Source organism: Ranitomeya imitator, chromosome 6 (assembly GCF_032444005.1).
Source record: "Ranitomeya imitator isolate aRanImi1 chromosome 6, aRanImi1.pri, whole genome shotgun sequence".
Classification (NCBI taxonomy): domain Eukaryota; kingdom Metazoa; phylum Chordata; class Amphibia; order Anura; family Dendrobatidae; genus Ranitomeya; species Ranitomeya imitator.
The window spans coordinates 429,550,779-429,570,794 of record NC_091287.1 but is presented as its reverse complement, the minus strand read 5'-3'; the positions used below and the strand labels follow the sequence as shown (position 1 = coordinate 429,570,794).

The following is a 20,016-nucleotide window of genomic DNA, read 5'->3' as shown; positions in this document are numbered from 1 at the left end:
AAGTTCATTGTAATCAATATATCTTTGAATAATAATAATTTCCACAATTGGATGTGTATAAATAAAATGCTCCTGTGCTGAGATAATCTTATATATGTGCCCCTGCTGTGTACTGTGTAATGGCCGTGTCTGATCGTGCAGGGACATCGTCTGATCATACCACAGCTCCTGAGTAGGGGAAGCAAGAGTATACAGACATTATAAGTGGGATCACGGCTGATTCTTTTTGTGAGGTAAAACATTTCCTTGCCTGTTATAAAACAATGTTTTACCTCACAGAAAGAATCAGCTGTGATCCCATGCTGTAATATCTGTTCCATGTTCCTGTACGGTCAGACACGGCCATTACACAGTACACAGCAGGAGCACATTTATAAGATTATCTCAGCACAGGAACATTTTATTTAAACACATTATGTTGATGAATACAAAAACTGCAGTACTCTTTTTCTCAGAAGAGGCAATTTGAATACATAAAAAAACTGCAGAAACCCAACGTGTGAACATACCCTTAAAGTGGAACTCTGAACGTTTTCTTAATCACTAAAACTGATCTCTTGGGGTTATATAACATACCAGACTGCTTATTTCTTCCTGGCCATTCACCAAGTGCAAGTTTTAAGGATATCCAGTCTGCACTCGCTTGGTGGGAATAATCAGTTGTTCATCTATTTCCTGGAGGAACCACGGAGGATCTGCACAATGCAGAGCTGTAATAGAGATTCTAGAATTGTTGTTTTACTGATGAAGAGAAGTATTTTAGAAAACTATTTTATAAAATGAATATATCAGGAAAAACTAACATATCTCTTCCCATTCCTTGATGTACCATTGCATCATGGAGCTGGAAAAGGGGCTGAGCCCGTGTGCTGATGCCACAATCGCTGCCATGTAATTGCTTAAAGGGAACCTGTCACCTGAATTTGGCGGGACTGGTTTTGGGTCATATGGGCGGAGTTTTGGGGTGTTTGATTCACCCTTTCCTTACCCGCTGGCTGCATGCTGGCTGCAATATTGGATTGAAGTTCATTCTCTGTCCTCTGTAGTACATGCCTGCACAAGGCAAGATTGCTTTGCGCAGGCGTGTACTATGGAGGACAAAGAATGAACTTCAATCCAATATTGCAGCCAGCATGCAGCCAGCGGGTAAGGAAAGGGTGAATCAAACACCCCAAAACTCCGCCCATATGACCCAAAACCAGTCCCGCCAAATTCAGGTGACAGAGTCCCTTTAAGTGCTGCTGTCAATTTCTGGCATCACTGGGTGCCAATGGGTTCCTATAGCAGCAAGTGGCCTGCTTACATTCCCTATTGCTGCTCTCTTGGTGTAGATGTAATTTTTGCATTATGCTGCAAAACTCATATACTGATGTATATACCGTAGTACAAGCAATTAAATGATCGCTGGTTCAAGACCCCACCGGGGCGAGGATTAGAAAATGTAAGCATTTTTCAAAATATTTAAAAAAACAAATTTTAATCACTCCCCATGTTCTCATCCAAAAATTAAAGAAATTCCTAAAAAAAATATATATTAGGTATAACAACAACGTCTATAAAATATTACCAGAAAAAGCAAAAAAATTATAGCTCAACCAAAAAATATGAATTACAACCAAAAACAAGAATTGGACTTCAGAGCAATTAAGCTAATTTATAATTTATTACAAATGATGTACAATAAACATCTAAAAATTAATAAATAGGATAAAGCTGGGGGATAGTGAAACCTAAGTGAGTGAGTTTGGTACATAATACAAAAGACATTGTCATAAATTGTCCAAAAGAGTAACACAAAAAAAAAATCTAATGAAGATTAGATAAACAGCACATGCAACTAATGGTATTTTTATGGCAGGGATAATAAAACTGCATAGACCGATTCTAATTATAATATATAAAGTGCAAGTGCAATAAATCTAACCAAAATTATAAACAAATATAGAGCCAGTCTGCAAGGTAAAAAGCCTAAAGAATCAATGCCAAATCACAAAGAACAACATCCTGTGGCTGATGTATTACCATAGTAAGCCACTTGAGAAAGAGAGAAACACATGTGCTACAAGGTGTAAGGGTACCGTCACACAGTGGCACTTTGATCGCTAGGACGGCACAATCCGTGACGTTCCAGCGATATCGTTACGATCTCGCTGTGTCTGACACGCTACTGCGATCAGGGACCCCGCTGAGAATCGTACGTCGTAGCAGATCGTCTGAAACTTTATTTCGTCGCTGGATCTCCCGCTGTCATCGCTGGATCGGCGTGTGTGACGCCGATTCAGCGATGTCTTCACTGGTAACCAGGGTAAACATCGGGTTACTAAGCGCAGGGCCGCAATAGCTCTTATTAGCTCAGTTTAGACACAGTAGGTGCTGAGGTGAGAATGGAAGTAAGTAGATTATAAATAAATATTTAATAACTTAGTGGCATCACCGCCAGAAAGAAACATAAAAATACATAAGGAGATGTTATTAACTTACTTCCAATGTCGTGACAATACTCGATGATATCACCATCAGACACACCTATGAGCGTCGAGAGGTAGATATATTCTCGTATCTCGTTTAAAGAGCACACCTAGTCATAGGGTAACTCTTGTCAGCCTCAAATCAATTGTGCTGTATGTTCAGATATATATCAATACTCAAGAGTTACGGATACAGTTTAGGCATATCTTATAGTATGGTCACTCTTATCCGACTCAACTAAATGGTGTCAAGTACTTATATAGATATATATGTAAGTTACACAAGTACAGATTTAGTGAACTGCTGGCATCACCGCCAAACAAGATATAGGTATAAAAGAGTTGGTATAATTACCATACTTTCAAAGCTCATATAGAACGTCCCTCAAAATGCAGTGGCTCTTCTAAAATTAGGCAAATCCCTGAGATCCGAGATACAGGTTAGTTAATAGCCACATATGAGCGTCATTATAGAGGGAAACGTCCTTGCCAGAGTGCAGGATAGGGCATAAAAACCAGAAATATGTACGCACAGAAGAATATTTACTGTGTCAAAAAGAGGCGCCCTAAGCAAGTAGAGCTATACACATACCCTCACAACCATGATCGCCACGAGCCCCACAGTCAGATAAACAGTGGTCAGGCGTTGTTGGGGTATTATTAAAACGTTGTGCCTAATAGCCCATATCCTGTCCAAGTTACAAAAAAAGGGAGTTCACACTCCATCAGCCTCGCAGCACAAAGGTATTAATGAAAAAACACTTATCTCGTGGAGACAGATGTCTCATCCCTACGCGTTTCGCCCCATAAGGCTGTCCAAAGGGGCTCATCAGGGGACTGCCATCAATGGGCACGGAGGCAGCAGACAATGTAAGCGCCGCACGCGGTCCGGATAAAGCCGTGTAAGAACCGGCATACCCGCGACCTATATCCCATAAGCCCGGAAGTAGATGAAAGCACTTCCGGGATACCAAGGGCGCACTAGTGCGCATGTGCAGAGGCCTCCTCGGTCGACTGCGCAGATGAACGCCAATTCGCAGTGCGCATAAACGGCGTCGGTGGGTATGATGAAAGGTATGTCCCACCATTCACACACTACGCTTGGCGCTTAGTGTATAAAGCACAGCGCAAGCGCACAGTGAATCCTGCCAGGAGGAGTTACCCAGATGTAAAGTGCAAATTATGACAATCAGAGCCCTTATAGTGAGCAACTAAAAAGAAAGTAGGTGTGCATGTACCGAGCATGTCTAGTAGTAATAGATCGTATATCCTAATCAACATACCTGTTATAGGGCAACCGCCAAATATACGGAGCACTGAATAAAGCTACATGACGTTCTGCCAGGAGAAAAGAAAACCTAATGCACATATCAGGATTTGTGCAATATAGAACTTAGGATCTATTATACACTAGACACCAATGGTATAGAATAGCAGTACTTTGGATCCATAACACCCGCCCTGAGAAGTGAATGGCATATAAAGAACATTGTAATTGCGAACCAACATTAGACTGCCTGGTCTAGAGATATTATAAAGATAGAAAAAAAGTGATTCATAACAGTCACCAACTATCGGTGACAAAAAAATACAGGACGTCATGGTCTGTAAGAACCAATATGACGCCGGCAAGAGAGTTATGTGCGGGATAACCAAGATTAGAATTAGATAAAGCTACCAAAATTTAGTTGCTCATTCAGTCCCCCCGGACTGACAGATTCCATCAGGAAGATCCATCTGGTCTCCCTTTGGATGATCTTCTGGTCCCAGTTACCCTTTCTCTCCGATTGAGAAACCGTCTCGATGGCTTTAAAGGAGATAGACCCCACATCGCCCGCATGAAATTCATTGACATGGCGTGCCACAGGGGTATAACGTTGATGTAGGATGTCCCCAATATGTTCCCCTATCCTCATTTTAAAGGGTCTTTTTGTTTTACCTACATACAGTTAGGGCCAGAAATATTTGGACAGTGACACAATTTTCGCGAGTTGGGCTCTGCATGCCACCACATTGGATTTGAAATGAAACCTCTACAACAGAATTCAAGTGCAGATTGTAACGTTTAATTTGAAGGGTTGAACAAAAATATCTGATAGAAAATGTAGGAATTGTACACATTTCTTTACAAACACTCCACATTTTAGGAGGTCAAAAGTAATTGGACAAATAAACATAACCCAAACAAAATATTTTTATTTTCAATATTTTGTTGCAAATCCTTTGGAGGCAATCACTGCCTTAAGTCTGGAACCCATGGACATCACCAAACGCTGGGTTTCCTCCTTCTTAATGCTTTGCCAGGCCTTTACAGCCGCAGCCTTCAGGTCTTGCTTGTTTGTGGGTCTTTCCGTCTTAAGTCTGGATTTGAGCAAGTGAAATGCATGCTCAATTGGGTTTAGATCTGGAGATTGACTTGGCCATTGCAGAATGTTCCACTTTTTGGCACTCATGAACTCCTGGGTAGCTTTGGCTGTATGCTTGGGGTCATTGTCCATCTGTACTATGAAGCGCCGTCCAATCAACTTTGCAGCATTTGGCTGAATCTGGGCTGAAAGTATATCCCGGTACACTTCAGAATTCATCCGGCTACTCTTGTCTGCTCTTATGTCATCAATAAACACAAGTGACCCAGTGCCATTGAAAGCCATGCATGCCCATGCCATCACGTTGCCTCCACCATGTTTTACAGAGGATGTGGTGTGCCTTGGATCATGTGCCGTTCCCTTTCTTCTCCAAACTTTTTTCTTCCCATCATTCTGGTACAGGTTGATCTTTGTCTCATCTGTCCATAGAATACTTTTCCAGAACTGAGCTGGCTTCTTGAGGTGTTTTTCTGCAAATTTAACTCTGGCCTGTCTATTTTTGGTATTGATGAATGGTTTGCATCTAGATGTGAACCCTTTGTATTTACTGTCATGGAGTCTTCTCTTTACTGTTGACTTAGAGACAGATACACCTACTTCACTGAGAGTGTTCTGGACTTCAGTTGATGTTGTGAACGGGTTCTTCTTCACCAAATTAAGTATGCGGCGATCATCCACCACCGTTGTCATCCGTGGACGCCCAGGCCTTTTTGAGTTCCCAAGCTCACCAGTCAATTCCTTTTTTCTCAGAATGTACCCAACTGTTGATTTTGCTACTCCAAGCATGTCTGCTATCTCTCTGATGGATTTTTTCTTTTTTTTCAGCCTCAGGATGTTCTGCTTCACCTCAATTGAGAGTTCCTTTGACCGCATGTTGTCTGCTCACAGCAACAGCTTCCAAATGCAAAACCACACACCTGGAATCCACCCCTGACCTTTTAACTACTTCATTGATTACAGGTTAACGAGGGAGACGCCTTCAGAGTTAATTGCAGCCCTTAGAGTCCATTGTCCAATTACTTTTGGTCCCTTGAAAAAGAGGACGCTATGCATTACAGAGCTATGATTCCTAAACCCTTTCTCCGATTTGGATGTGGAAACTATCATATTGCAGCTGGGAGTGTGCACTTTCAGCCCATATTATATATATAATTGTATTTCTGAACATGTTTTTGTAAACAGCTAAAATAACAAAACTTGTGTCACTGTCCAAATATTTCTGGCCCTAACTGTAGTTCAACGGGCAGGTACATGTACATAGGTAAACAACCCCTGCCGTTTTGCAATTAGCAAAAGACCTGTTGTAAAAGGTTCAACCTGTGACGGCACTCGTAAATGTGTTACTTACTGTAATAAACTTACAAAATTTACATGAGCCACATCGAAATGTACCCTGCTCCCGGCGATCAAGCCAAGTACCCACTGGTTTCGGTGTACTAAAGTGACTATAGGACACAAAGTCACGTACAGATCTTCCCTTTCTAAATGTCACAGAAGGATGTGGTGAAATAATGCCATCTAGGTCAGGGTCCGCTTTCAGAATGCCCCAAAAACGTTTCAAAATCCCCATGACCTTTTGATTTTGGTCGTCAAAGGTACCAATAAGACGTGTCATCTGATTTGCATCGTCCCGAGGCTTCGGTACGAGAAGTTCAGTACGATTACAGGCCGTTGCCTGTCTACAGCCCTCATCAATAACCTGAGAAGGGTAGCCTCGCTCTCTAAATCTTTTTTTTAAGATTGTGAGCCTTTGACTCGAAATCCCCCAAAGATGAACAGTTTCTCTTCAATCTTAAAAATTGTCCCTTAGGGATACCCTTTCTAAGGCTGAGGGGATGATGGCTCTCCCAACGTAACAGGCTATTCGATGCCGTAGGCTTACGGAAAATCGAAGTGCCCAGATGTCCATCCGGGCATCTAGAAATGAACAGGTCAAGGAAGGAAATCTTATCCCCCCCACCTCACAGGTAAATCTGAGACCCAAATTATTAATATTAAGATGAGCAACAAAACTCTCAAAAGAGGGGCCATCCCCAGACCACAGGACGAGGATGTCATCAATGTAGCGCCCCCAGAACACAATCCTGGGGCACCATGTGACATCCTCGTCCTGGAAAACGACGGTGTCCTCCCACCAGCCCAGGAGCAGATTAGCATAAGTGGGGGCACAAGGGCTCCCCATCGCCGTGCCCCTGAGCTGGTGGTAGAACTTACCGCCAAACAAAAAGTAATTATGTTCAAGAGTAAACTGCAGTAAATCAATGATCAATCTGTTGTGGGCCCGGAGGTGGGTACCCCTCGTTTTCAAAAAGTACTCAGTTGCCTGGATGCCCTTGTTGTGGGGGATGCTGCTATACAGAGATTCAACATCAATAGATGCAATGATGGTATCAGAATTAATCCGTATGTCTTCGATTTTATTAAGTAAGTCAGTCGTATCCCTAAGATATGATGGCAGGGCTGTGACAAAGGGTCGCAAAACGTTATCCAGATACACACTTATATTCTGACATAGAGCATCAATGCCCGAGACTATGGGGTGGCCTTTTAGCGGGGTGTACCCCTTATGGATCTTTGGAAGGGAGTAAAATGTTGCAATGGTGGGGAATTTGGGGAACATGAAATCAAATTCTTCTTTTGAAATTAGACGGTTATCTAGAGCTTCTGTCAGCATATCCAACAAAATCCCAGAATAGGTGGCCGTGGGGTCGCCTCTCAATACCTCATAAGTTGAAGAGTCCGACAGAATGGAGTTACACAGTGCAACATACTGGCTAGTGTCTAGAATGATGATGTTACCACCCTTGTCGGATTGTTTTATTATTATGTTGGTGTTTTTTTCAAGGGTTTTGAGGGCTACCATCTCAGAGGAGGTCAGATTGGAATCAACACACCTATTCCTTGGGTTGATTTTCTTGATCTCATCCATCACTAATTTGGAGAAAATGTCAATGTTCTTATAGTCCCCTGGTGGCGGTAGACGTGTGCTCTTATTTTTTAATTCAGAAAAGGGGCCCTCCCCTAACCCTCTAGCACCCTCCTCAAAGAGTTCTGCCAGAAGGTTCACATCTGGTAGGGAGTCCGGGGAGATGCCCAACTGTAGGCATCTATTGGTGTCATTGTTGATGAAAAATTTTCTCCATTTTAATTTTCTCAAAAAGAGATCAATGTCTTTAGCCCAGGCGAAGCAATCAAATCTAGTAGTTGGCACAAACGACATGCCTGAAGCAAGAACAGATTCCTCAGCTGAAGATAAGACATTAGAGGAGAGATTAATAATCTGTTTCCTATCGCTGGAAAAGCCTATCTTTTTTGGCCCATTTGTGTTCTGGTCCTCAAATCGTATGGTGGAAGATCCCTGTTCTCTAAAAAAGAAACTGAGGTTGAGGAGGAGGATTGTGATGTAAGTGTCCCATCCATATCGTGTGACATCCCTCCCACGTTTCTTGGGTTTCGTCTTCCCCTGTAGCCATTGTCTTGCCATCTTCTATAATTGCCCCTCCTTGGGTTGCTCCCCCCTCTGTAGTTAATTTTTGCTCGGGCCCCTAATGATCTGGCCTCTGTGTCGGAAATCTCAAGATCGGAGGACGAAATATCCCCTGGAGGGAGGGTGTCCTTGTTAAATACAAATGCTCTTTTTTCTTTACAATCTGTCAGGTCTCGTACAAAGTGTCTGTGTTTCCGGTCCTTCAGATTAATCTGGAACTTCTCCACTGAGGTTTTAAGAGTTGTTTCTCTGTTGGGGAAGTCGGGGTCTGTCTTATATTTCAAAGCCTCCTCAATCTGGTCCTGTAATATTTTAGATGTTTTTTCCAAAGTGTTCCCGATGTTTACCCTGGTTACCAGCGTAAACGTAAAAAAAACAAACCCTACATACTTACCTTCAGCTGTCTGTAGCCGGCGCTCTGCTTCTCTGCACTCCTCCTGCATCCTGTGTCAGCGCCGGCCAGCCAGAAAGCACAGTGGTGACGTCACCGCTCTGCTTTCCGGCTGACCGGCGCTGACAGTGCAGAGGAAAGCACAGCGCCGGAGGACAGACACGGAATGTAAGTATGTGATGTTTGTTTTTTTTACGTTTACGCTGGTAACCAGGGTAAACATCGGGTTACTAAGCGCGGCCCTGCGCTTAGTAACCCGATGTTTACCATGGTTACCAGGTGACTTCGGGATCGTTGGTCACTGGAGAGATGTCTGTGTGACAGCTCTCCAGCGACCACACAGCGACGCTGCAGCGATCGACATCGTTGTCGTATCGCAGCAGCTTCGTTTCAGTGTGACGGTACCCTTAGAGAGAAGACCATACAATCAGACTGTAAATAGTGATACCAACCTCAAAGAGAACGTGGAAGAGGAACCCCAACGCGCGTTTTGCTATGGTGCTTTTTCGGGGGGCCACTTTTAACCTTGCAGACTGGCTCTATATTTGTTTATAATTTTGGTTGGATTATTTATTGCACTTGCACTTTATATATTGTAATTAGAGTTGATCTATGCAGTTTTATTATCCCTGCCATACTACAACCATTAGTTGCATGTGCTGTTTATCTAATCTTCATTGGAGATAACTATCTTTTTTTTTTTTTTGTTATTACTCTTTTGGACAATTTGTGACAATGTCTTTTGTATTATTTACCAACCTCATTGGACGTGGCACTTAGGTGTCACTATCCCCAAGCTTTATCCTATTTATTAATTTTCAGATTTTTTTTATTGTGCTTCATTTGTAATAAATAAATTATAAACTATTTTTTTATTGGAGCAGTGCTTTAAACCTAAGATCCTTGTTCTTACATACCGTATATACTTGAGTATAGGCCGACCCGAGTATAAGCCGCCCCCCCCTAATTTTGCCACAAAAAACTGGGAAAACTTAATGACTTGAGTATAAGCCTAGGGTGGGAAATGCAGCAGCTACCGGTAAATGTCAAAAGTAAAAATAGATACCAATAAAAGTAAAATTAATTGAGACATCAGTAGGTTAAGTGTTTTTGAATATCCATATTGAATCAGGAGCCCCATATAATGCTCCATAAAGTTTATGATGGGCCCCATAAGATGCTCCATATTTAAATATGCCCCATATAATCCTGCATAAAGGTTAATAATGGCCCCATAAGATGCTCCATAGACATATTTGCCCAATATAATGCTGCACAAATGCTGATTATGGCCCCATAAGATGCTCCATAAAGATATTTGCCCCATATAGTGCTGCACAAACGTTGATTATGGCCCCATACAGACACTTGCCTCATATAGTGCTGCACAAACATTATGGCCCCATACAGACACTTGCCCCATATAGTGCTGCACAAACGTTATGGCCCCATACAGTGCTGCACAAACGTTATGGCCCCATACAGTGCTGCACAAAAGTTATGGCCCCATATAGTGCAGCACAAACGTTATGGTCCCATAGATGCTCCATACAGACACTTGCACCATTTGCTGTGATAAAAAAAAAAAAATCACGTTCTCACCTCTCCGTCGCTCAGGCCCCCGGCACTTTCAATATTAACGTGCTCCTCGTTCCGGCGCCGCTCCATCTTCAGCACTGACGTTCAGGCTGAGGGCACGCACTAACCACGTCACCGCGCCCTCTGACCTGAGCGTCACTGCTGAAGATGGAGCGGCGCCGAAACGAGGAGCAGGTGACTATCACGCAGCGCTCCCCCTCCCCGTTATACTTACCTGCTCCTGGCGCTGTGCAGTCCCTGCTTCCCTGGTGCTGCAACTTCTTTCTGTAGTGAGCGGCCACCTCTATGGGAGGTGGAGCCGCATATTCATCACTGTAATGAGCGGTACCATGTGACCGCTCAGTACAGGAGGAAGCTGCCAGCGCCGGGAAGCCAGGGACCTGCAGGGACCGGGCCAGGAGCAGGTAAGTATAATTAGACAGCCCCCGCTCCCCCTCACCTGCCGACCCCTGGGTATGACTCGAGTATAAGCCGAGAGGGGGACTTTCAGCCCAAAAAAGTGGGCTGAAAATCTCGGTTTATACTCGAGTACATACGGTACCTGCCGTCGTCTTCCCCTTCTTTCGCTGCCGCTCCCATCAGTCTCCTGCAGATTTTGACCCGAGGAGGTCACTAACTCTGTGAGAGCCTTGTTCTGGCTCTCAGACTTGCTTTGAGCGCTTGTGACATAACGTCTGACTTCCGACCAGTCAGAAGTTGCGGACACAAGATGACACAATATTTTCTGCAACTTCTAGGTGTCTAAAATCTGTGCCAAAGGATTTCTGGTTTATGCTACAAAAGTACAGCCCAATCATTCTGGAAATTGGTGGTCTGAACTTATAGATGCCCCACGACTACCTCCTTTTTCGGCCATTTATCTTGCATAGCACCAGATGGCTTTATGTAACGTTCCCATCAGTTTGACTGGTTTTCCAGTAACTAATGCTGATTCTCATCTGTTCCCTTTCCAGGCTGCTTCTATTAGTGCCAACAAAGAAGTGTCTGTTCTCCAGTGCCACGGGGAAAGTGACCCACTAGTTCCTATTATGTTTGGTTCTATGACTTCGGAGAAACTCAGATCTATAATGAACCCAGCAAATGTCAGTTTCAAGACCTACCCAGGGTTGGCCCACAGCTCGTGTAGCCAGGTGAGTAATCTTTTCACTTTCTAAATTATGTAACTATAATGTTTCATCGATTTTATAATTTGGGGTTGTTTAGCGGATCGTGTTATTATTAGCAACAATAATAATATTATATCTTGGGAAAAAAACATCAGTTCTTTTGGTTATATTTATTTTAATGCCATTCTAACCTCTTTAAAAATATAAAATATCAGCTGAACAAGCTCTTTTAAGCCAAGTTTACTAATTTGTATATGTATGTTTTTTAGAAGTAGTAATGCAGGGTTACCCATAAAAGTAAACTGATAACGGGATTTTTTCCACTTTGTAAATGGGTAAAAGAAAGATTTTTAATGTTCTAATGTAGAGCTTGTTGCCAAGTTTACCGGCCACCCTGCAGTCCAAGTGTAGTGAAATATGTATAGGTATGCATGTATGACTAGCAGTAATTTAACATCTGTTCTGAGATTGCAGGTCTGACAGGGGTCACAGCATATGTTATCCTGAGAAGGCAGTCTCCTGTCTCCAATCTCGCCAGGGGGCCTTGCTAAGAACCAGGAAGTGGAAACCTTTCACACCTTCTGGCTCTTTTGAAGAGATATGCCAATTACAGCCTGACACTATCTATCTATGAGAAAGCTTACACAAAGAGTTTCAGAGAAAATAATATGTTCATTGGTGGAGTGGCCATGGTCCAGTCACAAACCAGCAATTATAATATTAACATGAGAGGCTGGTCTAGAAATTTGACCTCCAGGTTGACTCTATAAATTAGGTCTTTACACATAGAAAGATGTTCACATATGGGGGCAGCCTGGAAAGCTGATGTTGGCCATTCCATATTTCTCCCTCCCTCTGGGACAGAATACCAGACTGCAATGTTCGATATTTCTGTAAGTTTTCCCTTTTATGTTATAACTGTTTTTGCATATTTACATAGTAACATAGTAACATAGTTAGTAAGGCCGAAAAAAGACATTTGTCCATCCAGTTCAGCCTATATTCCATCATAATAAATCCCCAGATCTACGTCCTTCTACTGAACCTAATAATTGTATGATACAATATTGTTCTGCTCCAGGAAGACATCCAGGCCTCTCTTGAACCCCTCGACTGAGTTCGCCATCACCACCTCCTCAGGCAAGCAATTCCAGATTCTCACTGCCCTAACAGTAAAGAATCCTCTTCTATGTTGGTGGAAAAACCTTCTCTCCTCCAGACGCAAAGAATGCCCTCTTGTGCCCGTCACCTTCCTTGGTATAAACAGATCCTCAGCGAGATATTTGTATTGTCCCCTTATATACTTATACATGGTTATTAGATCGCCCCTCAGTCGTCTTTTTTCTAGACTAAATAATCCTAATTTCGCTAATCTATCTGGGTATTGTAGTTCTCCCATCCCCTTTATTAATTTTGTTGCCCTCCTTTGTACTCTCTCTAGTTCCATTATATCCTTCATGAGCACCGGTGCCCAAAACTGGACACAGTACTCCATGTGCGGTCTAACTAGGGATTTGTACAGAGGCAGTATAATGCTCTCATCATGTGTATCCAGACCTCTTTTAATGCACCCCATGATCCTGTTTGCCTTGGCAGCTGCTGCCTGGCACTGGCTGCTCCAGGTAAGTTTATCATTAACTAGGATCCCCAAGTCCTTCTCCCTGTCAGATTTACCCAGTGGTTTCCCATTCAGTGTGTAATGGTGATATTGATTCCTTCTTCCCATGTGTATAACCTTACATTTATCATTGTTAAACCTCATCTGCCACCTTTCAGCCCAAGTTTCCAACTTATCCAGATCCATCTGTAGCAGAATACTATCTTCTCTTGTATTAACTGCTTTACATAGTTTTGTATCATCTGCAAATATCGATATTTTACTGTGTAAACCTTCTACCAGATCATTAATGAATATGTTGAAGAGAACAGGTCCCAATACTGACCCCTGCGGTACCCCACTGGTCACAGCGACCCAGTTAGAGACTATACCATTTATAACCACCCTCTGCTTTCTATCACTAAGCCAGTTACTAACCCATTTACACACATTTTCCCCCAGACCAAGCATTCTCATTTTGTGTACCAACCTCTTGTGCGGCACGGTATCAAACGCTTTGGAAAAATCGAGATATACCACGTCCAATGACTCACCGTGGTCCAGCCTATAGCTTACCTCTTCATAAAAACTGATTAGATTGGTTTGACAGGAGCGATTTCTCATAAACCCATGCTGATATGGAGTTAAACAGTTATTCTCATTGAGATAATCCAGAATAACATCCCTCAGAAACCCTTCAAATATTTTACCAACAATAGAGGTTAGACTTACTGGTCTATAATTTCCAGGTTCACTTTTAGAGCCCTTTTTGAATATTGGCACCACATTTGCTATGCGCCAGTCCTGCGGAACAGATCCTGTCGCTATAGAGTCCCTAAAAATAAGAAATAATGGTTTATCTATTACATTACTTAGTTCCCTTAGTACTTAGTATATTTGTATGTTACTTTTTTTCAATTGTTATATCCCTTTAATTGTAAGCACTGTACCTTTTTCTATTAAAGCTTAAAACTTTAATAAGTCTGAACTTTGTATGCTCTGAAGAATCCATAGCCTTAAAGTGTGTGATCCTTATGATTGGCAGACAGTAGTAGTAATATTTCCAGGACTCATCGCCTATGCGTGGCCTGTGTCTGTCTGTGATTTATGCTCCCATTACAGCATAAGACAGAGGTTGAATGCTGGACTGAGTGAGAGGAGGTAGGTTAACCCTTGCAGGCGCAACCCCAAGTCACGTGCTGAGAAGTGGGTACATGAACAAATTTGTGGCAGAGCGGTGCGATAGAAGTAATTCCTATTAGTGCATGGCTTAATTACTCCCTGTACTAAAGATTTGGTATCCTTGCGAGGAGCGCACCAGTTCTACAAGGTTCGACTCAGTGCTTACTTAGACATACTTGCAAACAGTTTCCCTTCCCCGTTTTTCTTTTCTATCTTTTATTTGGCAAAGGCTGTTCGTTGATATGGCAGCCCAGTACAAAAAGCAGAGCAAAGAGGCTCTGACCGACCTCTGTGGGCAGAGAGGAATAGAGACAGCGGACAAATCCAAGGAACTCCTACTGTACCAGTCGTGACTTGTATTGTTTAAGATTATTGTACATGTTTTTTTGTATGCCCCTCCTCACATGTAAAGCGCCATGGAATAAATGGCGCTATAATAATAATAATAATAATAACTGCTGATATGTGCCTTGGTCAAGCAGGATATAGAGCAAAGTACGGGAGCATCTGGCCAAGGAGAGAGTCCACCTCAGAGAGACCCAGCAATGCCAGCTCTTGCACCGTAGATACCTGATGGAGATGCCAGTAATGCCAGTGCTGAGGAGCCTCTGGACTTTACTTTACCAATGGACTTACAACAGCTGGGAACAAGTGATCCCAATCTGCGCATGCAGCTTATTCTACAGTACCGACAGGCTGCTGCTGCAGAACACCGGGACCGGGCCAAAAGAGAGGCTGCAGAATGCCGAAGTAGAGAACTTTAAAGCTTCAGATGGCTCAGATAGAAAGGGGTAACATCCCGCTGGTAACTCCTTCCCAGGACATAAATCCAAGGAAACCACATCTGGAAAACTTCCCTGTGATGGAGAAGGATACGGACTTATATACTTTCCTTCGAAGTGTTGAAAAACCTGCATGCAATACCATCTACCCTGTGAGCAGTGGGCGCAGTGTCTTACCTCAGGGTTGAGAGGCAAAGCCCTGGAAGTTTTTGCTGGCCTCCCACCAGATCTAGATGGGAACTATGAGGCAATACAAGAGGCCCTGATCAGGAAATACAACCTAACACCAGAAGTGTATCGGAGAAAGTTACGGAACCTACACCGTGGATCAACTGACAGCTATGCGGATGTTGTGAGCACCTTGAGGACCACGTTTCACCAATGGATCAGGAGACTTTCTGTCACCAGTTTTGAGGACTTAACGGATCTTATGGTCAATGATCAATTTCTTAATATGTGCCCCACAGATGTACGACAATTTGTGTGTGATCGGGAGCCACAAACTGCGGATCAGGCCTCAAAGATTGCTAACTGCTATGTGGCTAACAGGATGCCTGAGGTGCGGAATCCATCGGGATTCAGCTGGGAGATACGCCAAACGGGGACCCTTCTCCCTCTGCCGGCCGATCACCAGTGCTGTCCAAGCCCACTTCCTATGGGGTCCCGGGACTAGACATTCTTTAGGTGATGCACGCCGGTGCTTCTCCTGCAACAAAGTGGGACATGTTAGCGCTGTCTGCCCTGATGGGGGAGAGACGCCCAACCGCAACCACAAAGCAGTCTGTGTCCCAACCTTCTGTCCCCTTTGATGCGAGGAATAATGAGAAATGTCAATCTGTCACTGTTGGCAATAAAGTCACCATTGGTCTCAGAAACACTAGGGCAGAGGTGACCAGCAATGGTAAACCCTGCCGATATCATACCAGGAAAGACTATGTCTATAAACGGGATTGGAGTGGTCAGCCCTGCTGTGCCCATGACCCACGTGTACCTGGACTGGGGAGCAGGGAAAGGACTGAGAGAAGTGGGAGTATCAGAGGCTATTCCTACCAATGTGTTGCTAGGCATGGACTTGGGGAGGATGGTGTTCCACTATATTCCTCCCTTGCAAGTAAATGCTGCAGGGAAGGTGGAAGCAAGTGACCCACCTGAGATCCCCTGCGAGGAGGGAAAATGTACCAATGCACAGGAATGTACTGGCAGTTGTGATCCGGAGTCAGGCTGCGGCTCAGACTCAACCCCAGAGATTAGACGATGAATCTTAAATAGAACAGGAGGACCTTACTGTGGCCTCAGAGCCTCCTCACATGGCAGACCCAACAAGGTCCTTGATAACCGACACTGAAGACTTAGCTTCTGACCAGGGCCTGGCAGTCACACTATGCCAGGGGCTACAGACTTGACAGTCAGAGCTTCCAGGAGCCCTGCGGACAGATGTCAGTCTGGAGAAGCTCCGATGTCTTGCAGACCAACCCCCTACTGCTTCTGACAAAGAGAGAATATACGGGGAGCAGGGCAGACTGTATAAAGAGACTCTCCCTACGGATACTACGTAACCTTGGGACTGTGAAAAGTGGTTGGTCGTACCTTATCCATTTAGGGAACAATTATTGAGAATTGTTCATGAGATTTCTATGGCCGGACACTTTGGAATACAAAAGACTAAAGCTCGCCTGACACATAACTTCTATTGGCCCAAGATGGGAACAGATATTGCCAATTACTGTCGATCTAGCGTAGTTTGCCAGAGAGTTGGAAAGTCCGGGAATATACAGAAAGCACCATTGATACCACTGCCAGTGATCGATGAGCCTTTCCAGCGAGTGGCTGTGGATATTATAGGGCCACTTGCGGTCCCTAGCAGCTTTGGCAAAAAGTACATCCTCACAGTGGTGGAATATGCTACACGATACCCAGAAGCTGTTGCACTGTCCTCACTGCTTTTAGTTGCTGCACTTTATATACATGCTAAGTAGTGAGGCAGGGCTGTGGAGTCCTAGGTGAGATGAATCTGTGCTGCACTTTATGTACATGCTCAGTCAGGGCCGGACTGGGACTAAAATTCAGCCCTGGCATTTGAAGGTACACAGGCCCACTTGTCACATGGTGACTGTATAATATCTTTGTACACTTGTAGGTTACAAGAAGTGAGGGGAGTGTAAAGGTACCTTCACACTAAACGATATCGCTAGCGATCCGTGACGTTGCAGCGTCCTCGCTAGCGATATCGTTCAGTTTGACACGCAGCAGCGTTCAGAATCCTGCTGTGATGTCGTTGGTCGGGGCTAGAGGGCCAGAACTTTCTTTGGTCGCTGGCTCTCCCGCTGACATCGCTGAATCGGTGTGTGTGATACCGATTCAGCGATGTCTTCGCTGGTAACCAGGGTAAACATCGGGTTACTAAGCGCAGGGCCGCGCTTAGTAACCCGATGTTTACCCTGGTTACCATCCTAAAAGTAAAAAAACCAAACGCTTCATACTTACCTTCAGCTGTCTGTCCCCTCGCCGTCAGCTTTCCTGCACTCACTGTGAGCACAGCGGCCGGAAAGCAGAGCGGTGACGTCACCGCTCTGCTTTCCGGCCGCTGTGCTCACAGCCAGTACAGAGAAGCAGAGCGCCGAGGACAGACAGCGGAAGGTAAGTATGAAGCGTTTGTTTTTTTTTACTTTTAAGATGGTAACCAGGGTAAACATCGGGTTACTAAGCGCGGCCCTGCGCTTAGTAACCCGATGTTTACCCTGGTTACCGGGGACCTCGGGATCGTTGGTCGCTGGAGAACTGTCTGTGTGACAGCTCTCCAGCGACCAAACAGCGACGCTGCAGCGATCCGGATCGTTGTCGGTATCGCTGCAGCGTCGTTTAGTGTGAAGGTACCTTAACACGACTATATAACATATAATTACAGCTGTATCCAGCATTACAGCTCAGTCCTATTGCTTTTAGTTGCAGTAACAAGAAAAGCTGCTACTTTACCTACATAATTGGATCTCGTAGATAATGAAGGGATTGAGATGACCAAAGGCTATGAAACCTCATTCTGATTCTCCATAAACTTTGCCTACAGCCACTTTTGGTTCCGCTGCGCAATATGAGACCTGGTGACTCTGAAGAGCGGTGACATCAGTAATGTCACCGCTCTTCAGATATTCCAGGTCTTGCGCTGAGCTCGGCGACTTTGAAGAGCAGTATTGTTACGACCGTCACCGCTCTTCAGAGTTGCTGGATCTCGCCAGGTCTGGGCTAGTAGTGGGGGTGTCTGATAGACACCTCTCCATTACTTACACAAGAAATTGATGACCGCTGACATTACGCAGCTGACGTCAACCCTAAAAATCATTACACATACCAGAATTAAATGCTCTGGCGGCTGGGAAAAGCAGTAGAGTTAGCGCTATTCCCAGGCGTTGGGTGCTAACTACAACTGTCATCATCCTTGCCTCATCTCCCTGCGAAGCATTTCTGTTGTTTTTACATGCGCTGATCTCAGGCCGCTAAACAAGTGTGATCGACAATACTGAAGTCATTAGCTTGTTTCCTGGCCTCTTTACACTAACTGAGAAAGAATGAAGGGAACAGAACAATCACAATTAGATCAATCTGTCCCCATACAGTATCATGTTATCAGCTCAACTACAGTTTACACCGGCGATGTGCTGCTGAGAACAAAGATTTCTGTTCCCACATAAACAATCCAATCACTCGATGAATAGGCAGCATTTTGCTTGTTTAGTATAATAAACTCCTCAGTCCTCCAAATAGTATAATACATTCCTCATAGTGCTCCATATAGTATAATGTCCCGCCATTGTCATCCATGTAGTACATGGGCAGCACGGTGGCGCAGTGGTTAGCACAGCAGCCTTGCAGCGCTGGAGTCCTGAGTTCAAGCCCCACTAAGGACAACATCTGCAAAGAGTTTGTATGTTCTCTCCGTGTTTGCGGGGGTTTCCTCCGGGCACTCCGGTTTCCTCCCACATTCCAAAGACATACTGACAGGGAATTTAGATTGTGAGCCCCAATGGGGACAGCAATGATAATGTGTGTAAAGCGCTGCGGAATATGTTAGCGCTATATAAAAATAAAGATTATTATTATGTAGTACAATTCACTTCCCATTGTATAATGCACCTTCATATAGTATGATGTATTCCCCATAGTCCTCGATACAGTATAATGCAGCCCACATATAGTATAATGCCACCCCAGAGTATAATGCAGCCACCCCACAGAATATATTGTAGCCCCCTGAGTATAATGCAACCCCCCAGAGAATATAATGCAGCCCCCTCATATAGTATAATGGAGCCCCTGCATATATAATATATGGTAGCCCCCTCATAGAGCATAATGCAGCTCCCCCATAGAATATAATGTAGCCCCTCCATAGAATATAATACAGCACCCCATAGAATGTAATACAGCACAGCCCCCCATAGAATGTAATACAGCACAGCCCCCATAGAATGTAATACAGCACAGCCCCCCATAGAATGTAATACAGCACAGCCCCCATAGAATGTAATACAGCCCACCTCCCCATAAAATGTAATGCAGGCAGCCCCTCTAGAATGTAACGCAGCAGAGCCCCCATAGAATGTAACGCAGCAGAGCCCCCATAGAATGTAACGCAGCAGAGCCCCCATAGAATGTAACGCAGCAGAGCCCCCATAGAATGTAACGCAGCAGAGCCCCCATAGAATGTAACGCAGCAGAGCCCTCATAGAATGTAACGCAGCAGAGCTCCCATAGAATGTAATGCAGCCAGCCCCCATAGAATGTAATGCAGCCAGCCCCCAAAGAATGTCATGCAGCACAGACCCCATAGAATGTAATACAGCCCCCCCAATCCAGTTATCACTCATTGATATATTTAAAAAAAAAAACACTCTCCTCATGCCCCGTACTGCTCCCAGCTCCGGTCTCAGCATCTGCAGTCTGCCCGCCCGACACACAGCAGGTACGCGATGATATGACGTCATCGTGCACCCGCAGTGTCTGAGGCAGAGTGGGGAATTATGGGAGGGGGAGCGACAGCAGA

At 44.3% G+C, this 20,016-nt stretch overlaps 1 protein-coding gene across 2 annotated transcripts in view; it reads left to right on the top strand.

The window, feature by feature from the left end:
- Positions 1–20,016, top strand: part of TCEA1 (transcription elongation factor A1) — a 152,946-nt gene that overhangs the window by 34,397 nt on the left and 98,533 nt on the right. For both annotated transcript variants that reach the window (XM_069731351.1, XM_069731350.1), the window contains exon 8: positions 11,265–11,441. In XM_069731351.1, the coding sequence (XP_069587452.1) occupies positions 11,265–11,441 (177 nt within the window). The remainder of the gene's footprint in view (positions 1–11,264; positions 11,442–20,016) is intronic.